The sequence below is a fragment of the Electrophorus electricus genome, chromosome 9, assembly GCF_041902795.1.
Source record: "Electrophorus electricus isolate QZ-2024a chromosome 9, ASM4190279v1, whole genome shotgun sequence".
Classification (NCBI taxonomy): domain Eukaryota; kingdom Metazoa; phylum Chordata; class Actinopteri; order Gymnotiformes; family Gymnotidae; genus Electrophorus; species Electrophorus electricus.
This window is the reverse complement of record NC_137505.1, coordinates 20,652,465-20,665,474: the sequence shown is the minus strand read 5'-3', so window position 1 is coordinate 20,665,474 and position 13,010 is coordinate 20,652,465. Positions and strand designations below refer to the sequence as shown.

The 13,010-nt window shown below is 45.0% G+C and overlaps 1 protein-coding gene across 5 annotated transcripts in view; it reads right to left on the bottom strand.

The window, feature by feature from the left end:
* Positions 1-269: 269 nt before the first annotated feature.
* Positions 270-13,010, bottom strand: part of epb41l5 (erythrocyte membrane protein band 4.1 like 5) — a 29,019-nt gene continuing 16,278 nt past the window's right edge. Inside the window, exons 17-26 of one of the 5 annotated variants that reach the window (XM_035522814.2) lie at positions 9,676-9,827; positions 9,134-9,225; positions 8,516-8,644; positions 8,261-8,325; positions 7,506-7,625; positions 4,042-4,126; positions 3,684-3,761; positions 3,434-3,496; positions 2,443-2,576; positions 270-2,072 (exon numbers count right to left, since the gene is read on the bottom strand). In XM_035522814.2, the coding sequence (XP_035378707.1) occupies positions 2,024-2,072; positions 2,443-2,576; positions 3,434-3,496; positions 3,684-3,761; positions 4,042-4,126; positions 7,506-7,625; positions 8,261-8,325; positions 8,516-8,644; positions 9,134-9,225; positions 9,676-9,827 (967 nt within the window). In that variant the 3' untranslated portion in view covers positions 270-2,023. The remainder of the gene's footprint in view (positions 2,073-2,442; positions 2,577-3,433; positions 3,497-3,683; positions 3,762-4,041; positions 4,127-7,505; positions 7,626-8,260; positions 8,326-8,515; positions 8,645-9,133; positions 9,226-9,675; positions 9,828-13,010) is intronic. The other 4 variants (XM_035522815.2, XM_035522816.2, XM_035522817.2 and 1 more) reach the window with 4 other exon arrangements.

The following is a 13,010-nucleotide window of genomic DNA, read 5'->3' as shown; positions in this document are numbered from 1 at the left end:
GAAGCACTACTAATATAGATCTGAATATCAGCAGCATAACACTGAAACTTCAAATCTTGATTACAAATTATCCAACCTAGGTTAGATATAGCTTATATAAAAAGCAGGGGTCCAAGAAGAGAACCCTGGGTGACATCGTGAGTGACTGGGGCAATGGATCAATTGTGCATACCTATAAAGATAAACTGTTGCTTGTTAGTAGTACCTGGAAGATGTTCTCTTTAGGCCAAGTAATACTTGTGCGGAAAATAAAATGGCGAGAAAGAGTATACTGTTAAAATACATTTTTATTTGGAGAATGACCTACATCATACCAAATGACAAAAGGCACACTACTCAAACTTCTTCAGTCAGTGTACATACATGATACCAATCAGTGCTGCGACCTCTACAGAAGTCATTAATACATCTATGGTATTCTACAGAGAGTAAAACAGGGTGCTTGTACAGAACAGAGAGAAAAAAGAATAAATTAAAGCCAGACAGCTACAGGAAACTGCACTTCTGATTACACATATTCTCGCAGCCATTAATCGTGAACGTGAAAGCGCTCAAGGCCGACTAGGACTCGTAACGGCCCATCGCAGCGTGGTCTTGGAGAAGACAACAAACTGAAAAACTGACAGCTCTCATCAGAACACTTTCATTATAAGATCAAGAAAACATTTCAGATTTTTGTCCAGAGATCTTCATCTGACGGTCTAGTTGTAAATTCAAATGTGTGATGCAGACAGCAGGAAAAAAAAAACGAAGAATACAACAGAGGTAAATGAAAGAGCTTATCTGGTTGTGCAGAGGTAACTGGTGGACAATAATAGACACAGGACATATTAAAGTGTGACCATATTTATGGTCAGACTAGCCTCAGACTAGCCAGCCAGCCTTCATGGCAACACAGTCGTTAGTTGCAATTTCAGAACTACTTGAGAACTGGGTACAGTTCCTTTCTCTGTTCCTCTTTCTAGCCAGTTCTCATAACCAGTGTCAAGACTACATGATAACCATCATGCATTATCCAGTGAATTACAGTAAAATGCAGTGATCCAAAAAGCAATATACATGCTAGTAGATTTGATTTACTAAAAAAATGAGTGAAGTATTTAAAATCTGCAAAATGAGCAGTTAAGACAAGGTAGGTAATTAGGCAACTACGTCTCTGACAGACATGAAAACAGCAACAACAGATCGAAGGTCAAACCAAAGTGGCTCAGCCATGCCATGATGGCATGTGGTCCAGTGCTACGCAACACAACTGTCCTAACAATAAACAGGTTTGAAGTACAGTGCTTTAAAGCTTCATACTGAATACTACCGTGCCTCAGAACAGACAGGACAGAAAGAAAAAAGCAAACAAAAGGGAAAAACATGCTTGTAAAAAGACCTACGGCTGTTCTATAAATAAAAGTTTCCAAAGTCGGTGATCCATAGCGGTCTGGCAAATTGCTCTGTCACAGTGATCTAACTACACGGAGTTTGAGAACAGTAGGTGGCCGAGCAAAACCACAGCCCTCTGAAAAGAAGTCCCAGCACCGCCAAATGGAGGCCTCCCAGCCCTGACCCTGGAACAGCTGCGGTGATATCAAATCGCGCCATGTCGCAGTGGCTGTAACGGAAACGATGTCTCGGAAAATCAGTGTCCACACCCCTCCACGTCCTTAAAGTCCAAGATGAGGCTGTTTGGTGCCGGTGAGGCTGATCCTGGGTCAGAGCTTGGAGGCCCCTTCTGAACCCTGATGCTGCTCAAAGGTGGAGCGTCTGGTGGAGTTCAGCCGGTAGAGTCACATGTACCGTACACGGGGCATTAGTGTCTTGCTGTGCTTTAAGCTCAGGGTGTGCTGGAATGTGTGTGAGGAAGCCTCACAGTAGAATGTAGTGGGGGGGGGGTTGGAACAGCCCAGAGCGGGCGGCTGAGCAGCTGGCGGTGAAGAGGCGGTGTGGGGCCCGCGGGTCTCAGAGCTCAGTGGTCAGCAGGGTCCTTGGTTTGTGGCTGTTGTCCCTGGGAGGAGGAGGAACAACGCTGTAGTCAAGAGGAGACGTGGTGAATCCCACTGCCTGAGCCGTGAGGACCACTTCTACACAAAAAGGAACAATCTGAGACACTTAAAGACTATTTAAAACACTTCAAATTCAACCAAGTTTCAGTGTTAATTTGTTATTATTAATAATAATAATAATAATAATAATAATAATATTAATCATCATTATCATCAACAAACATCCAAAAGCCGCATCCCTTAGTGATAATTAACAAGAAAAGCGAAGCAGTTTAATTGTGTAGAGGACTGCATACTGCATTAAAATTTGCTAAATAATTATGGGGATGTTAATCACTACAGCAAATTGATGATAATTAAAAAAAAAAAAAAAAAAAACCAAAAAACTTAACAGTAGCAAGATTTTAGTCTTAAAACAACATGGGAATGAAGCAGGGCTTGCACAAACCTGGTGCCAATCACATTATGAGTGTGAGAAAGCTGAGGAAGAGAGGCGTGAGCGCCCCCTTCAGGATGGTGAGGTGTCGCCTTTGCTGTGCAATCCAGCTCTAGAAGGCCGTTAGTAAAGGCGCCGGCGGCGTGCTGGAGGTGGGGGGGGGGGTCACAGAGAGGGGACGGAGGTCACTATACTGGCTGTGTGTCAGCAGAAGAGCGAGAGGATGACAAAACGGACACCAGAAAGGTGAGCGCTGGCATGCATGGTCAGAGCGATGGGCAGCACTGCTCCCAGTGTCATGGCACACTGAACGCCCAGAGAGGCCGCCGACCCTACGGGTCTACAAACGCACGCAGTGTGCGCGGTACAGGTCAATATGTCTGCAGGACGCAGAGATTTACAAATGTCATCTTTTTTCCCTCATCTTCTTTTCAACTAACAGTGCATCCCAAGACTCTGGACTGCAGATTAGTAATGATAGCACCGAGGGTTGTTTTTAAACCAAAGAGCTTCAGAAATCATTGGACAATTCTTGAAAAGCCACAATACGATGCTGAACATTTCGAGATGGGTGTTGAAAATATGAAAATCTATTTGATGCTCATATTTTTCCAGCTGTCCCTGTGAGCGTCACGATGCTGCACTTCATACATCTGAGATGATTACGAGGTTAAAAAAACAAAAAACAAAACAAGCCCATCTTGTTCTTGTTCCTGTGGACATCATGCAAAGAGGAAGCAGTAATGCTATGAAGTGCTGGTAATGGATCCTATGCCTTACGGTGTTAAAAGACACCCACCATGCAAGGTCCACATGCCTCAATTAAATTACCCACATTTCAGTGTTGCGGTTAATTAAACTGAGGGCAAACACGGGCATTTAAATTAAATATATGGAGCTTGAGTGTGTGGCTTTATTAGTGACATGAAAAGCTTCCGCATGGTAACGACATGATGCTGTTATGTGATCCAGTTATTGGAGCCTGTCAACTGCCTGAACTCACCGTAGCTGCTGGAATGATCCACCGGGGGCCGGTAATAGGCTTGGGCAGCTGCACTTGCGTAGGCTGTTAAGATAGGGACAAGGTCATTCCAATTTCAGCACCATATCGCCTTACAATTTGTTGCACTTAGATGATTCGGCGTGTCCTCTTTGGCCGAGAGCTGACCGTTTTGAAATGCATTTCCTTTAAAAGCATCACAACACCTAAGCTTGATGGAATGCTGGCGTGTCTGTAGTGTCTTTGGACTCACTCCTGGGTTAGGATCAGTGAAGTCAATCAGGTTATCGCTCTGGGGTACAGGGCGTGGCTCCTGCTCCTCCAGCCTGCCCTGCGTTGGGACAAACACTCCAACGGTCATTTGTTGTCTGGTTTAAAAGGCATAAAACCTTAAAAATGCATTAAAAGCTGCTTATGGACTGTCGTTTTTGCAAAGAAGCTCATGACAGCTGCTCTGCACAAGCTCCTTTGCTTTGCTAGCCAGGCTTCTGCTCTCGGGCAGCGGCGTGAGGGGAGCGAGGCCCTTCACCCTGCCGCAGGGCGCCGCCCGGAGGCTCTGCGGCTGGAGGGGGCAGGCTGTGCGGCACGGAGCCGCCTGGCGCCTCTGTTACCTTGGCGGAGTAAGCTTCCTCGCTCCTCAGCTCCGCCGGTGTGCCGGGCGGCGGAGATGTGACCTCATCTCCCGTCACGTCGAGGCTGAAGGGCAACAACAAGCAGATGATGAGCTGGATCACGTTTCAGTCGGTCTGTGAGTCTGCCTGAGCAGTGACATAACACATTCCTGATTCTGATTCACAAAGCAAGGTTTCTGAGTGAGCCAGATAACTGAAAACCACATGAAACCTGAAAGTCTTCTATATCTGGACCATGGGGAGGAAAAAAAGAAAGAAAAAAAAAGCAGTTTCAGGATTTGAAGTGCAATTATCCAGATAAGACAATAAGCCTGTTTTGTCAAATACCCATTTGGACTTTGCCGAAAACCAGGCTTGGAGTCAGATTTAGCTTTTGAGACCCGCTGGCTATAAAGCTGTTTGAATGCAGTCTTTTCAAGCAGTGTTGGGGTTAGTCTGAGCTCTCAAAAGAGGACCAAAAAAAATGCCACATGGCAACCCAAAGAGACGTTCATCTTATTGATGACTCACTGTTGCCCCTTATCACTCACTCAGTGAAGGGGCAGGCATGTTTGCAGGAAACCACATCATTCACCGTGAAGCTTTAGAAAACATATGTGCATTTTAAAATCATCCTGTCATAACTTCTGAGCTGGCCTGTATACACACACACACACACACACACACACACACACACACACACACACACACACACACACACACACACACACACACACACACACACACACACACACACACACACACACACATATATATAATATATACATACACACACACACACACACACACACACACACACACACACACATAATATATACATACACACACACACATACACACACACACACACACACACGTATGTGTGTGTATGTGTGTATAGTTTTGATTCTTCTAGACCTTTCAGCAGCCTTTGACAGAGTAAACCACAACATTCTTCTCTCCAGGCTTGGTGTGACTGGCTCTGCTTGGAGATGGTTTCAGTCCTATCTGGTGGGACGGTCCAATCAGGTGACATGGAGAGAATCCACATCCAAACCGTGTAGACTCTCCACTGGTGTTCCACAAGGCTCAGTATTGGGCCCCCTTCTCTTCTCTTTGTATACTCGTTCTCTTGGTGATGTAATATCTTCTCATGCTTTCTCCTACCACTGCTATGCTGATGACACTCAATTATTACTTTCTTTTTCACCCTCTGACACACAGGTCTCCAGATGTATCTCAGCATGCTTGACTGACATCGCGTCATGGACAGCCCACCACTTGAAGCTCAACCCCAGTAAAACTGAGCTTCTGTTCATCCTAGGTACTCCCACCCCTTACCATGACCTCACTGTTTCCTACGAGAACTCCCTGGTATCACCATCCGAAGCTGCCTGGAGCCTGGGCATAACTTTGGACAACCAGTTGTCATTCTCAACTCATGTTTCTAATCTAACCCAGTCTTGCAGATTCCTCCTTTGTAACATGCGAAGGATTCGGCCCTTTCTCTTGCAGGAAGCTACCCAGGTGTTTGTGTAGTTTCTTGGGATCTCAAAGTTAGACTACTGCAACTCACTACTTGTTGGTCTTCCTCCAAGAGCCATCAAGCCTCTACAACTTGTCCAGAATGCAGCAGTACGACTGGTATTCAATCTTCCGAAGTTCACACGTTACTCCACTGCCGTGCTCCCTTTATTGGCACCCTGTAGCTGCACGTATCAGATTTAAAACCTTGATGCTTGCCTACAAAGCCAAAAATGGACCAGCCCCTTCATACATGAGGTCAATGGTCAAAGCCTGATCCGTACCTCGAGTACTTCGTACCTCAAATACGGCTCGGCTTGAAATACCGTGCTTCAGGTCTCATGGAAGACAAGCATCGAGACTATTTTCTGTCCTGGCTCCAAAATGGTGGAATGAACTCCCACTTGCTGTCCAGACAGCAGAGTCTCTTGCAGTCTTCCAATGCAGACTGAAGAACCATCTATTTGCAGAATATTTAAAGGACAACTGACACTGCTCCCATATTGACTGACTACATTAGTACTTATTGTAGGGTATTGTTTATGTTGTTTAACAAACTCTAGCACTTATTGTTCATAGCACTTATTGTTTAAGATAGACCTTGTGTATTTTGTACTTCTAGGTATCAGCATTCATCCCTGTATTCTACAGTATTCTAGTTCATTGGTATGTTTGATTCTAACCTACTGCACTGTACTAGGATGTATTCTATGAGTAAATGACAAAACACTTTTGTAAATCGTTCTGGATAAGAGCGTCTGTTAAATGCCGTAAATGTAAATGTATAGGGTGTTATATAGCTGCACTGAGACTGGATTCCGAATGTGGAAATGAGGATTGGAGGAAGCATAAAAAGACAAAAAGAAAATAAAATCCATTGTGTTGGATGCCAGGAAGTGCGGGAACACAGTCAACGACATTTAAATTCATCATCGGATGTTTAAATATGATTTACATACATGCATGTAGCACTCAACTTATTACACAGCTGAAGTGGATTTTAAAATGCGCCAGTGAAATTGATGTCCTATAAACACACACACACAAAAAATTAATTATTGATGACCTAGTTTATTTCAATTCAGCCCTAGACTTATTTGGTTACTTATGAATTGTAGTATCCTTTGGTCTGGCAAAACTTTTTTCCAGTTTCATCACAGACAGAGCAGATCATAAGCGCATCAGGCAGACTTTTAATTGCAAAAGTGTATTATTCCTGCAAGCTTCCTGTCTGCATCTACAGAGACAGGCTGCTGGATCCATACTGGGTAAAAAAAAACAAAACCTGGAGCACATTAACAGACACAATGGGTAAATGACTCAAATCCCCAGCACAGCTGGAAAAGTTGTGTGTGGCTGACGTGTGGGGTGATGTGGACCCCAGCACGTTCCCCGTGCTATGGCCTGCCTCGCTCTCTGCTCTGTGCCTTGGCTGGGGAGAAGAGTCCTTCTGTCTTGAGAATATCAAAGCTCAACGTATCCCGGTCATGCCACAGCGCTAACTGCACAGTCTAGCTGATGCATCTGAGCGCATGTGGTTATGTAAGGACAACATGTATCTAGGCAGAACTTTGGTCACGTGACCCACAGAGCCAGCTTACCTCTAGATGGCAACAGAGAACTGGAAATGGACTAATGAAGTGGCTTTAGTTTTTACTAGGTTAGAGACCAAAGCAACCACTTTCAGCATTAAAGGACAACATGTGTGTTTGTTATGAAGTGGGTCATGTATAGCATTCACAGGTGGTGTTTGAAATGAAGCCTTACAACCTTCCTCCCTGCATATTCAGACTTCCCAAATGTCATTACTCCTGCACAGTCAAGTCATCCATCTGAAGTCAGTCACTGTACTTGGAGAATTCCACATGCTCCTGCAATCAAATCCACACTCAAACCGTTCCTTCTCCCACAGAGCGCGAGTGCCATGTACAGGGCCTTACCTCATGGAGCACGCCCCCAGGGGGGGCTGCCTGAGCGGCTGCCTGGCCTCCTGCGGCTCGGCGCGCCCGCCCACCGTCGGGGATGAGGTGCTGTCTGTACGCCCGCCACGCCCCATTAACCTGGGGGAGGGTGAGGAAAGAGATTAGATAATTCTAAGTAATAACAATAATAACTACAAATGAGTAACAGCAATGCCAGGAATGTAAGACTATTAGATTAAACAGTACAGGACTTGAGGGCTCAATAAAAATAGCCAATGGCTTTAGTGCATTCATGGCAACGTTCACGGTAGTGATTATTAATTTTTTTTGTTTAATTAGAAATGCTCATCTGTGAAGCATTAAGCATTCTACAAAAGCAAGGACACTTCAGTGCATTCCTAACTAATCAGTCCACAAGCATGACTGAGATATAATCAGTCATATAACACAGAAATACGCAACGATAATCCGAAGGACCCACAGCAACCACATGCTTGTAGGAGTCTGCACCATCTAATAATCCCTTATGAAGTCCTAAAGCAACCCACCCCCCCCACCCTCCGTGCTGAATCAGGGAAAGACCGGATGAATATTCTTAACAACCAATGAGCTTCACAACTGCATGTTACTAACTGCATGCTAAAACTACAGGAATGTTAAAATTCACTTCACTGTCTAATTGTTTGTTTATAGTCCAAACAAAAGCTCCTTTTCCCATTTCAAAGAAAAACAAAAACAAACTCTTTCCCTTCTCAGTTAGCCCAGAGTCTCACCTGGCTGCTGCATCCTGCAGGTTACAGTTCTTCTCCCCAGACAGCAGGGCCTGTTCTTTCGTGTTCTGAGCAGACAAGCCAGCATTAGATCCATTAAAAATAAAAATAAAAAAAACGATTTACTCTTCAGCATTAGAACATGCTGCCGTTTAAAAGCAAACCCTCAGACTGGCATGGGACACAGGTTGTTGAAGTGCCGTTGCCGGGGGCAGCCTGTGCAAGAGGGGAGAGTGTTAGTGGGGGGGTGCAATTCACCCGCAGCTCAGCATCTGCCTGGGCCTTCAGGACATTGCTTTTGAGCTGGTCAGCAGCCTTCAGATGGGTCAGGATGGGACTGCTGCCCACACTGTTCAGACCCTTCTCCGAAAGCTTCAGCACGTCCTCCTGAACACAAGCGCAGACACACACACACACACACACACACACACATCGTGGATTCAAGAGTTAGACTGTATACAGTGTGATGTATGACACAGACTCATGTGTAACAATTCATCGCTGACTAAGGCAGGGCAAATCATTTCATTCGTACGTAATGTACAGTGTGGCCTGACTGTAGTGTGTCTGCGTGTGTGTGCAGTCGAGTGTCCGACACAGATGACGGTGATCATGCCCTTCTACTGTGTCGTGCCTGTGCAGACATGCTTCCTGACCCCTCTGAGTGTAAACGACCACCACGCAGAACTCCGCACACCCGCCATCCGTGTGTGGCGGGCCGGAGACGGAGGAACAGAGGGTTGCGTGAGTGCCGTTTACCAGGTTTTGTGCTCTGTGAAGCGTGAGGTGTGAGCATGTGTGTGTGTATCCGAGGGTTTGGGTGTGCGTGTGGGGACAGAGTCCACGTACCCTACTCTTCCGAGTGGCTGCACCTACCTGGTTGTTCATGTTGACGTTGACGTTGGAGCGGGTAGGACTGGAAGCTGGCACACTCTCCAACTCCAACCGCTTCAGGCGAGCAGCGGCCTCTGGGAAGAAGGGAGCAGGGCCCAGACTCAGCGTGACCCATGAACCATGCACGTGCACGTGCACTTAGCATGCCTTACTCTGGGGCAACCACCGTTTACATTTAAGTGAAGTTGGTAAGACATAAGGTGACTAGACCGCGAGAGCAAAGCTCCCAGTACGGCCAGAGGTTCTGCTTCCATCTGCACCCAGCAGGGTCTAAACTACCGAAGGGTCTGTTTGCTCAACATGCAGTTTTTCATCTGCATGATGTAAACTTTCCCTTTATTGCATTTTCTTGTCGGTGTTCTGTCAGTCAGCAAATTATGATTATGCAATCATGTAATTCTGTAACTAATAAAATGTTATACATGTACACATTTCTATAAATACATATTTAAAAATATAAATGTTATAAAAAAAGTGTGTGTGTGTGTGTGTGTGTGTGTGTGCGCGCGCGTGCATGCACTTGCCTGACTCACCCACGAGAGAGAGGCTTTCTGCGATGTTGATGGGGGCAGGCCCGGGGCCCGCTTCCTCTGACAAACTTGCCATTGCCATGGAGACAGGCATCCGGACTACCTCGTCCACGCACGTCTCCGGCAGGTCTGCCGCACCAGGTGTGCTGGGTGGGTGGGAGGGCAGCGGGTAAGGCAGAACAAGAACCGAGCCGGTACTTGATGGCTTCTGCAGTAGAATTCACTTTGGTCCATGGATCTGGTCTCCACTTACCTGCAGTCTGGCACACCATGTCTAACGAGCAAAGATCCCTCACAGTGGGATGAGCAAAGATACTACAGTGGGGTCCCCACGGTAAAACTCCAGGGATGACGTTAAGTATACTGCTGCTCCTTGTAGTCTAAGTTTGGCTAAAGTGTTAAGAATAGTATGTATGATTGTTGTCTGAGAATGATTTTTTTGTTTGAGTATGTATGATGAAGGAATAGTATGCATGATTTTTTTCAAAACCTGAGCATTACCAAAATAAGGAAAACCTGCTACTACTTAAAACTCCAGGCAGTGTAAAGTTTAATATGTAGGTGTCTTTGGTGTTTTTGTAGAACACCAAGGCAAGGAATACTGGCATAACATACACAAATCTTCTTTCCAGGAAAATAAAATTTAAACAATTATATTCCATTCTTCATAGAAAAACAGCATTTCCAAGAGTTAAACAGTTGACCAAATCATACGCAGCATTGGTGTTAGTGCACCAGTACAACCCGCATGATGTAACTAGTTCTTGCAAGATCTTAAACGGAATAGAAGTTTCATCATTAATAAACACCAAACTTCATAACTGGATTCCATAAATAACTACTGACAAAAGTTAAAAAGCTCAATATAAATGTTATTTAACATGAATGTGTAACGTCCATTAAATCAACATGTTAGAAATACCATGTTACTACTACAAGAAGTTAACTAGTAGTGGACTCAGTGTGATTTTAAATGGCCCGTGGAGAGAGACGAAATCCAATAATACACACTTCTAACAGACGAACAAAAAACAACTGGAACATTACATAACAGAAATGCATGCCTGTCTGACCACACCCGCACACACGGCTTGGTTAAACCAAAGCCCACACCCACACAAACACACTGCAGTAATGTAAGAGAAAGGAAACTCAAGGAGGCTTCTCCTTAAAACACCCTGCTCTCCCACCACAAAAGCCTTCCTACCCTTGTGTGATAGGGTGCACTCAGGAGGGAGGGAGGTCACTCACATTCCACACATGGCTAGAAGGAGACTGAACTTTGGTAGCGGTTTAAATGTCACCATTTAGTGATATTCAGCTCAGAATAGACAGCACCTCGCCCATCTATACAATGTGACAGTGCCCCGAATCTTTTTTGATGATGTAAGAGTTTAATAAACTACATGGTCAAAAAAGAATATATAATTAACTTCTAATACACTGAAGCTGCAGTTATGACTTTCATACAAGTCATTACTGAATTACTGCAACCTCATATCAGAGTCAAAGCAAGACGCTTCCCAGATCTACTCTCCTCATTAAGAAGAACATACTGTACGTTATAGCTGAAAAGCTCACTGCCTTCTTCATGCTTCCACATTGTGTTCTTCTCAGGTTTTGACTGCTGTGTATAAAACATTTTTCCCCCCCAAAATAAAATGTAATCCAAACACATCAATGCACTTTTATTGGTATCCACTAGGAAAAGTGAAGTAAAAGCGAAGTGAAATTGAGAAAATCTTTTGTTCACACTTTATATGTAACAGAAGGCAGACACAGTGTTTTCTGGTAAAGTTGTGTAAGGAGGGAGTCAGCATACAGGGAAGGAACACATGAATCTGGTACAAGCTTTCAGGACAAAAAAACCCCCAAAACAACTCAACCCCATGCAAAAACACAACACACTCAAAAACTTGTTCTGTGTTCCTGCCACTCCGATTCAACAGGGATTCAGTGAAAATATAGATGAACTGAAATGGCAAAAGGATACCATTAAAAAAAAAAAAAATTTAAAATCTATGCTTCCAGGAGTTACCTCATACTACAACATTTAAGGCAAGACAGAGTTAACCATAACGATGATAAAATATTAGCATTTAGCATAATTTCAGGAAAGAGATGTATTGTTGCTCATTCACGTCTTCAGTAAAAGGCCGTGAGCCCAGCGCTTCAGTGAGCTGTTTACAACAGGTGGGCGTTTCCCAGCTGGCTTATGGGAGACATTTGTTCGATTACTTGTACACTCACGCAACTTTGCTCTGGCTAGTTTCAGTCACAGGAGCAAAGGAAGGGTGGAGGTTTTTTTAATTCTTTTTTTTTTTAAAGCAGTTTCTGTGGTTACAGCAAGACTAGGCTCAAGCTCAGGTGGTTTCACTCTGGTACGCCCTTCGTCCCAGCACAGTCTGGGGGCGGAGCCGCAGCCAAAGAATGCAGGGGTGGGTGGGGCAGAGGCGGGTTCCCAGGGCGGAGGCAGGCTGCCCGAGTGGGAGGGTTTTTCGGAGGAGCTGAGGGCTGTAGTTAGGAGAGTGGAATGCAGAACAGTCAGGGGAGTGTGGGTAAGAGACAACACTTGAACGGAGGAGGAGGGACTCTGGAGCAAATGAGGGGGATTGGAACACAAAACAGTCGAGAGACTCGGATTAAGGACGCTTTCTTTACACGCCTGGCACTGGTCGTGATCCGACATGTAGCTATGCCCGTCTGAAATTTCAGCAGCTTATCAGGGAGGCAGCAAAAAGGTGTTAAAAAACAGCTTCCATGTCTCATTTACCTCTACGCACTCTGGTCCACTGTGATCTGTGGCATAAGAGACCAACACTCCCACTACGTGATGGAACACAGCTGAATGGACTCAAATGCCTGGCCTGGGTGCTGCGTCCACGCATCCACACCAGTGTTTTCCTCGTTCCAAAGCGCTCGAGGAAAAATTGACCGATTCATCTCGGCACAAACTCTAAATGTTTAACAGTCTCCGAATTTCTGTACTTGCAAAACCGACGCGAGACCAGGCTGCAGCCGCCCCGATAAACATGCTTCATCATCAATAACGCGCCGAGAAACTACGTTCTTAATATCGACATGGTTCTTGTCGAAAGAAGAGATCCCAGTTATTTAGGAACAAGAGGTCAAGGGAAAAGGGAGCAGAGGTCACAGGTCAGAAGGGTGGAGATGTTGATCAGCCTGATGAGACGTCAGAGCAAATAAGTTCAGAGGCATAAAACAATTGAAGCAAACCACTAAAAATACTTGCATGGAGTGTTCCTTGAATGATGCGCTGGGTTAGTTTAAGAAGAGTGGGAGGAGATTCGTTTTCAACCGTGCATGCT